Source organism: Hyla sarda, chromosome 3 (genome assembly GCF_029499605.1).
Source record: "Hyla sarda isolate aHylSar1 chromosome 3, aHylSar1.hap1, whole genome shotgun sequence".
In the NCBI taxonomy this organism is placed as follows: Eukaryota; Metazoa; Chordata; class Amphibia; order Anura; family Hylidae; genus Hyla; species Hyla sarda.
In genome coordinates this window covers 91,297,492-91,306,494 of record NC_079191.1, presented here as the reverse complement: position 1 = coordinate 91,306,494, position 9,003 = coordinate 91,297,492, and the positions used below count along the sequence as shown (strand labels likewise).

Here is a 9,003-nt window from a genome sequence, read left to right as displayed (position 1 = left end):
CTCGCGTCCGCATCCATGGAGACGTGTCTGTCCTCTACGCCTACAGCCAGCCCGGCGCACATGTGACGTCTCGGGTATCTATGGCAACCAACGATACAACTATTTAAGCGCATGGTGAATGGCCAAGATGTTACCAGCTTATAGATGAAGAGGTAACTGATCTGCCATAGACTCTAGAGCGATAGATGGAGAAGACGGGATGACTCCTATTATCTACATACTTATATATGGCAGTGCTCTCCAACCTGTCAGGGCATGCTGGGAGTTGTAGTTTTGCAACTGCTGGAAAGTAACGACATCCTGTGCCAGTGTTTTACAAACAGTGTGTCTGTTGCGAAACTACAACTTCCAGCATGCCCGGACAGCCTTTGGCTGTCCGGGCATGCAGGGAGTTGTAGTTTTGCAACAGCTGGAGACACACTGCTTGTAAAACACTGTCCTATGCACTGGGTGCCTCCAGCTGTTTCAAAACTACAACTCCCAGCATGCCTGGACAGCCACACTGGTTGGGAAACACTGGTGTGTGTGTGTGTATATATATATATATATATATATATGGTTTCTTTTTGTATTCCATATAATGGTATATTGATTTATATTCGGTATTACCTAATTTGCATATGTGCATATTAATATGCATTAGTTTTTTGTGTTTTACTCTGCTTTTATATTGAGATCTACTTTAATATTTAATTTTACCTCATGGCAGTATATCGTCTCATCGTGCATCGGAGCGCTGCTCTGGGGGCTTCATCGTAGATTCTGTTTCAAACAGCGGGACCAAGAGGGGCTAAATAAAGAGCTGCCATTTTTTTTTTGTCCTGTCAGATGCTGCTAAGTAAATGGACACCAGATGGAAACCAGACTGACACTATTAAAGGAGTAGTCCAGTGGTGACCCAGTGGTGAACAACTTATCCCCTATCCTAAGGATAGGAGATAAGTTGCAGATCGCGGGGGGTCCGACCGCTGGGGCCCCCTGCGATCTCCTGTACGGAGCCCCGACAGCCCGCGGGAAGGGGGCGTGTCGACCTCCGCACAAAGCGGTGGCCGACACGCCCCCTCAATACAACTCTATGGCAGAGCCGAAGCGCTGCCTTCGGCAATCTCTGGCTCTGCCATAGAGATGTATTGAGGGGGCGTGTCGGCCGCCGATTCGTGCGGAGGTCGACACCCGCTATCTGGCCGGAGAGCCTGGCCCCCGTACAGAGAGATTGCAGGGGGCCCCAGCAGTCGGACCCCCCGCAATCTCAAACTTATCCCCTATCCATAGGATAGGGGATAAGTTTTTCACCACTGGACTACCCCTTTAAAGGGGCACTCCAGTGGAAAACACACACACACATATATATATATATATATATATATATATATATATATGTATATTTAAATCAACTGGTGTCAGAAAGTTAAACAGATTTGTAAATTAGTATACAAAAAAAGAAGGTTGCAGCAGCACTCTTGGCCAAAACAATGGAGGCACTTAGTGCACTTTTTGATCAAAACGTGCTCCCCCATCCACCACGCGGAGGTGGCCTCATTTCGAATGGGACCCTAACACACATTCTGAGCCTAACACTCATAACACTCACCTCTGCTGGGCATATAGCCTCAGACTGGGTGACATGCTGGATCCATTATCATTTTAAAATACCTCCTGTGAAAAAGGGGGAGGGGTGCACAGCTAAAGAGGGTGCCATTCGCCCTGAGTTGTAAAAAAAAAAATAAAAATAAATGTGTGTTAGGGTTCCATCCGAAATGAGACCACATCCGCGTGGTGGATGGGGGGAAAAATTTTAATCAAAAAGTGCGCTAAGAGCCTCCATTTTTTTTTGGCCAAGAGTGCTGCTGCAACCTTCTTTTTTTTTGTATACTCTGTATTTGCCACAGCAGCGTGCACCCGTGTATTAGGTAGTTGTGCTGGCTATTTTTCTTTTTGTTTAGATTTGTAAATTATTTCTATTAAAAAATCTTTACCCTTCCAGTACTTTTTAGCGGCTGTATGCTACAGAGGAAATTCTTCTCTTTTTGAATTTCTTTTTTGTCTTGTCCACAGTGCTCCCTGCTGACACCTCTGTTCGTGTCGGGAACTGTCCAGAGCAGCATAGGTTTGCAATGGGGATTTTCTCCTTTTCTAGACGGTTCCTGATACGGGCATCAGGTGTCAGCAGAGAGCACTGTGGACAAGACAAAAAAGAAATTAAAAAAGAAAATAATTTCCTCTGTAGCATACAGCTGCTAAAAAATACTCGAAGGGTAAAGATTTTTTAATAGGAGTAATTTACAAATCTGTTTAACTTTCTGGCACCAGTTGATTTAAAAATAAATAAATAAATGTTTTCCACGGTAGCACCCCTTTAAGGGCTTTAAAGGGATGCTCTGGAGGAAGAATATTTTTTTTTAGAAAGATACCACTGCTGCACCTCTATGCTTCCAATCCGCACATATCCATAACTACTCAAGCACTAACCTCTGCTTCATCCCATGAGGGTGCTGTATGTATTGTACAGTCCACACATTTAAATATTATAATAAAAGAAGAAATAGTGTCACTCACCTATACGGGGGTCACTTCTTACTTTATTTCATATATGCAGTAAAATAAATGCAGGGGGAGGACACAGCAGGACTGCGGTATCAATCCCGCTGTACTGCTCTGTGTTCTCCCACTGCACTTATTTTACTGCATATATGAAACATAGTAACATAGTTCATAAGGTTCATCAAGTTCAACCTATATCCCTAATGAGTCCCTACTGAATTGATCCAAAGGAAGGCAAAAAACCCTCATACTAGAGGTAAAAATTCCTTCCCGACTCCAAATATGGCATCAGAATAAATCCCTGGATCAATGTTCTGTCCCTATATATCTAGTTTCCATAACCAGCAATGTTATTATTCTCCCAAAATGCATCCAGACCCCTTTTGAACTCTTTTACAGAGTTCACCATGACCACCTCCTCAGGCAGAGAATTCCACAGTCTCACTGCTCTTACAGTAAAGAATCATCTGTGCTGGTGTAGAAACCTTCTTTCCTCTAAACGCAGTCCTGGGTATAAATAGATCATGGGAGAGATCTCTGTACTGTCCCCTGATATATTTATACATAGTTATTAGGTCTCCCCTAAACCTTCTTTTTTCTAAACTAAATAACCCTAATTCTGATAATCTTTCTGGGTACTGTAGTCCTCCCATTCCCCGTATTTACCTGGTTGCCCGTCTTTGAACCCTCTCCAGCTCCACTATATCTTTCTTGTACACTGGTGCCCAGTACTGTACACAGTATTCTATGTGTGGTCTGACTAGTGATTTGTACAGCGGTAGAATTATTTCCATGTCATGGGCATCTATGCCCCTATTGATGCACCCCATGATTTTATTTGCCTTGGCAGCAGCTGCCCGACACTGGTCACTACAGCTAAATTTACTGTTAACTAAAACTCCCAAGCCCTTTTCCATGTCAGTTGTCCCAAGTGTTATCCCATTTAATACATAATCCCAGCCCGGATTTTTCCTCCCCATGTGCATTACCTTACATTTATCAGTGTTGAACCTCATCTGCGACTTCCCAGCCCAAGCCTCCAACCTATCCAGATCCATTTGTAACAGTGCACTGTCCTCTATAGTGTTTACCGCTTTACAGAGTTTTAGAATCATCTGAAAAGATTGCTACTTTACTATTCAACCCCTCTACAAGGTCATTAATTAATATATTAAATAGAACAGGACCCAAGACTGACCTCTGAGGTACCCCACTAGTAACAGTCACCCAATCAGAATAAGTACCATTAATAACCACCCTCTGTTTCCTATCACTGAGCCAGTTACTTACCCACTTACACACATTCTCCCCCAGCTCCATCCTTCTCATTTTATGCACCAACCTTTTATGTGGAACCGTATCAAATGCTTTGGAAAAATCCAGATATACGACATCCAGCGATTGCCCCTGGTCCAGTCTGGAGCTCACCTCCTCATAAAAGCTGATCAGCTTTCTAGTGGCCCTGTAACTTTACATGAGACATGGCTGCCTCTATAATACATTAAAAGTCCACAGTAAATTTCTAAACAAGTATCTGTAGGGTAGTGTTTCCTGACCAGAGGGCCTCCAGCTGTTGCAAAACTGCAACTCCTAGCATGCCTGGACAGCCAAAGGCTGTAGATTTGCAACAACTTGAGGCACACTGGTTAGGAAACACTGCTGTAGGGTCTTTGATCTTTATAATACTTCTCTTCTTCGCTCAAACACAGATCCCTGTAGAGAAGACATGTCAGAAACCCATAGTGATGCTAAGTCACAGAAGGAAGATAACAGTCAAGAAGTAGAATTGGTTGAAGGAACTGTAGAGATATGCAAGGAAGATCTAAACCGAGAACATAGTAAGGAGGAACCAGATGGTCATAATACACCTGAAGAACCTATTGGGAAAGAAGCCTCCGTGGTATCAGATGGTCACCAGGGCTTGGATGAGCTAGAATTCCACTGGAGTTTAGAAGAAGATTTGGAAATTCAGCAATGGTCTGACGGATCCAGCTACAAAGGACAAATGGCCATGAATCTGAAGAGAGGCTTCGGGGAGTTTAAGTGGGCCGATGGAGAGGTTGGTATAAGTATTAAAAGCAAAACAGCTACCAATAGTTTTGGTAAAGAGAGATAATATGTAAAGAATTTTAACATGAATTATTATAATAAAAATCATAATAATACAATTACAATTTCTCTACCAGCTCTATTGGGGGACACAGACCGTGGGTGTATGCTGCTGTCTCTAGGAGGTGTGACACTATGGGTGTCCATCGACATGGGTGTCCAAGGCCCTGTCGGAGTGGTGCCAAGAGCTCCACCAGGATATCTTATCGGGATCCCCCCCAGAGGATCTATCTGCTCTGGCTCTCCAATGCTCTAAAGCTGCGGACTTTCTGTGCACAGCTTCCATGCAGTCAGCCCGTTGTTCTGCCTTTGCTGTGGGTCACCTAGCGGCTCTCCGCCGCTCTATGTAGCTTAAAGCTTGGAATGCGGATGCCGCTTCCAAGAGGTCTCTCACTGAGCTTCCCTTTACGGGTGGCCGCCTTTTTGGCAAAATGCCTTGATGAGATTATCTCTGAGGCAACGGGAGGTAAGAGTTCCTTGTTACCTCAAAATGAGGCTTGCCCTACTTCCAAAAGGAAGTCCTTTTTCTTTCGGCCCTCTGGCTCCAGCAGAGGGTCCGGGCAGGTGCCCTTGCGGGACAAAAAGGCTCCCTCGTTCCGGGCACGCCCGTCTTGGAGTCGGGCTCCAACCGGTCTGGCCGTTTTGCGCCCAAATCAGGCAACTGCAAACCCACTTCTGCATGAAGTGAGGCCCGCACCCGCGGTTTCTTTTCAGGTGGGAGGTCGTCTCTTGCTTTTTTCGAGACATCTGGACTTCACACGTTCAGGACTCCTGGGTCAGGGACGTGGTGTCCAGCGGTTACCGAATCGAATTCGCCTCCCTTCTGAGGGATCGCTTTTTTGGCTCCCGGGCCCCCCGGACTCCTCCTCTGGCGAAGCAATTTCGAGCGGCTCTCCAGTCTCTGCTTCTCCAGGGGGTTATTGTTCCCGTTCCTCCAGGGGAACGGTTTCGGGGTTTCTATTCAAATCTTTTTGTGGTCCCCAAGAAGGACGGTTCTGTGCGACCAATCTTAGACCTCAAGCGTCTTAACCGTCACCTTCTCATCCGCCACTTCCGAATGGAATCTCCCCGTTCGGTGGTGGCATCCCTGGAACAAGGGGAGTTCCTTTCATCGGTGGACATTAAGGACGCCTAACTCCATGTGCCGATATTCCCAGGCCATCATCGGTACCTCCGCTTTGCGGTTCCGGAGGGGCACTTTCAATCCGTAGCCCTCCCCTTTGGTCTAGCCACGGCTCCTCGGGTCTTTACAAAGATCCTTGTGCCAGTGATGGGCCTGTTATGGTCGAGGGGAATCTCAGTGATACCCTATCTGGACGACCTTCTCATCAAGGCTCCAACCAGAGCCCAGACTCTGGAGAATCTGGACGTCACTCTTCACACTCTGACTCGCTTCGGGTGGATGGTCAACCAGGACAAGTCAGTCCTCCGTCCTACCCAGTCTCTAACCTTCCTGGGACTTCGATTCGACACGGCCTCTGCCCAAATTTGTCTTCCGCTGGACAAACGTCTGGCGCTCCGGTTGGGGGTCCGCTCCCTTCGGACCCAGGTATTAGTCTCCATCCGCACTTGTATGGAGGTACTAGGTCGGATGGTGGCAACTATGGAGGCGGTACCGTTTGCCCAGTTTCATTACCGACCCCTTCAACTGGCGATTCTCTCCCGATGGCGATTCTGTCCCTCGATTGTCAGATTGTTCTCCCTCGCAGGATCAGTCAGTCTCTGCTCTGGTGGCTCTGCTCCCCCCTTCTTCTCCAAGGGCGGTCGTTTCTTCCCCTTCACTGGCAGGTTGTTACAACGGATGCCAGCCTGTCGGGCTGGCGCGGCGTGTTCAGGGATTGGACGGTTCAGGGACTCTGGTCCCCCCAGGAGGCCCTTCTTCCGATAAACATATTGGAATTATGGGCGATTCTTCTTTGTCTTCTTCATTGGGAGTTCTGTCTTCAGTCCCATCCTGTCCGCGTTCAGTCGGACAACGCCACGGCCGTGGCGTACATAAATCAGCAGGGCGGCCCTCGCAGCACGTCAGCCATGGCCGAGGTGACCAAGATTCTCACCTGGGCGGAGAGCAAGGTTCCGGCCATTTCGGCGATTCATATTCCGGGGGTGCTCAACTGGGAAGCGGACTTCCTCAGTCGGTCCTCACCCGACCCCGGCGAGTGGTCTCTTCATCCGGAGGTCTTTGCGCAACTCCGCAACCTCTGGGGCATTCCGGACGTGGACCTCTTCGTGTCCCAGCACAATCGGAAGATCCTTCCTTTTGTGTCCAAGTCCCGGGACCCTCAGGCCCTGGCCGTGGACGCCCTAGTGATTCCTTGGGCGGGGTTTGCCCTACCCTATCTGTTCCCTCCTCTTCCGCTCCTTCCCAGGGTGCTGAGGAAGCTCAAGGCGGAGGACGTTCCTGCCATTCTGGTAGCTCCAGATTGGCCCCGAAGGTCGTGGTACGCCGACGTAGTCAGGCTCCTGGACGACGCTCCACTGTGCCTTCTGCTCCGCCTGGACCTGCTCTCTCAGGGTCCTCTTTGCCACCCCAATTTACAGTCGCTGCATATGACGGCGTGGCGTTTGAGACCGCGGTTTTGAGGGCCCGCAGGTTTTTATTTTCGTTGGTGTGAAGCTCAGGACTTCTCCCCGGTAACCTTCTCGGTTCGCCTTCTTCTCTCCTTTTTGCAGTCGGGGTTGGAACTGGGGTTGTCTCTCAGTTCACTTAAAGGTCAGGTTTCGGCCCTTGCTGTTCTTTTCCAGCGGCCCTTGGCTTCTAATTCTCATGTCCGGAACTTCCTTCAAGGAGTGACGCATGCTGTTCCTCCTTATCGGTCACCCTCTCCCCCTTGGGACTTTTATTTGATTCTGAGTGCCCTTCAGGGTGCACCCTTTGAGCCCCTTAGAGAGGTGTCTCTCCGCCTCCTTTCTTGGAAAGTGGCATTTCTTGTTGCTATCACCTCCATCCGGAGGGTGTCTGAATTGGCAGCTCTCTCCTGCCGTTCTTCGTTTCTGGTGATCCACCAGGACAAGGTTGTTTTCCGGCCAGATCCTTCCTTTTTGCCGAAGGTGATTTTGGCCTTTCATCTCAATGAGGACATTGTCCTCCTGTCTTTTTGTCCCGCTCCTTCTCATCCTAAGGAGTGCTTACTACACAAGCTGGATGTAGTTCGGGCTGTTCGGTCTTAGCTCTCCATCACTTCTTCGTTTCGTCAGTGTGATTCCTTTTTCGTCCTTACGGAAGGTCATCGCAGAGGACAACCTGCTTCCAAGGCCACCATCTCTCGGTGGATTTGGTCCACCATTTCTGAAGCCTATCGCTGTAAGGGGAAGATTCCTCCTTTCAGGGTTGTGGCTCATTCTACCCGTTCTGTTGGGGCATCCTGGGCTCTCCAGAATAGAGCCTCGGCCTCGCAGATTTGCAAGGCGGCTACCTGGTCGTCTTTGCACACTTTCTCGAGGTTCTACCGAGTTCATACTTTCGCATCGGCTGATGCTAGTCTGGGCCGTAAAGTGTTGCAGGCGGCAGTGGAACGGCCGTCTGCCTGACTGCTTATCTGCCCACCCAAGGGACGGCTTTGGTACGTCCCACGGTCTGTGTCCCCCAATGGAGCTGATAGAGAAAAGGAGATTTTTTTTTTAACACTTACCGTAAAATCTCTTTCTTGAAGGATCCATTGGGGGACACAGCTCCTGCCCCTTTTTGGGATTTTCCTTCGGTTCTCTGTCCAGTTATGTTTTTTCTTCTGGTTCTCGGACAGTTTTGGGATTTTCTTTGACCTGTTGGTCTCCTCCTATTGCTCTGGAACTTAAACTGACTAGCTCAGAGCCTGAAGGCGGGTATATCCTGCTGGGAGGAGCCGACTTTTTTTATTGCCATAGTGTCACACCTCCTAGAGACAGCAGCATACACCCACGGTCTGTGTCCCCCAATGGATCCTTCTGGAAAGAGATTTTACGGTAAGTGTTAAAAAAAAATCTCCTTTTTTTGTATTGAGTATGATAGGGTTAGTCCTCAACATAATATGGTAACGCTTTATATTTTCTCAAATTGTAGACCTATGTCGGTGAATTTTACAAGGACCATCACCATGGACAGGGAATTTACACTTGGCCTGATGGTTCCAAGTTCACAGGCTCATTTTATCTTAGCCGCAAAGAAGGTTATGGGACCATGACGTTTACAGATGGCAGAAAATACCAGGTACTAATGTAGTACTAATGCAAAACTGAGACATAACTAATTTTATTGTGTCATCCTTTGCAGTGTTCTCCTATAAGGAAACTGCATCTCCACCTCTTTTTGGAGGGGGTGTGGCACGACGTCACGAACGTGAAAGCTGCAAGCGTCTGTGTTCTGGAATGCCGCCC

General features: G+C 48.1%; 1 protein-coding gene across 3 annotated transcripts in view; it reads left to right on the top strand.

The window, feature by feature from the left end:
• The first annotated feature begins 8 nt into the window (after nt 1-8).
• ANKMY1 (ankyrin repeat and MYND domain containing 1) overlaps nt 9-9,003 on the top strand; it is a 79,599-nt gene continuing 70,604 nt past the window's right edge. For 2 of the 3 annotated variants that reach the window (XM_056564560.1, XM_056564559.1), the window contains exons 1-3: nt 9-152; nt 4,251-4,600; nt 8,690-8,836. In XM_056564560.1, coding sequence (XP_056420535.1) covers nt 4,268-4,600; nt 8,690-8,836 — 480 coding nt within the window. In that variant the 5' untranslated portion in view covers nt 9-152; nt 4,251-4,267. The remainder of the gene's footprint in view (nt 153-4,250; nt 4,601-8,689; nt 8,837-9,003) is intronic. The other variant, XM_056564561.1, reaches the window with a different exon arrangement.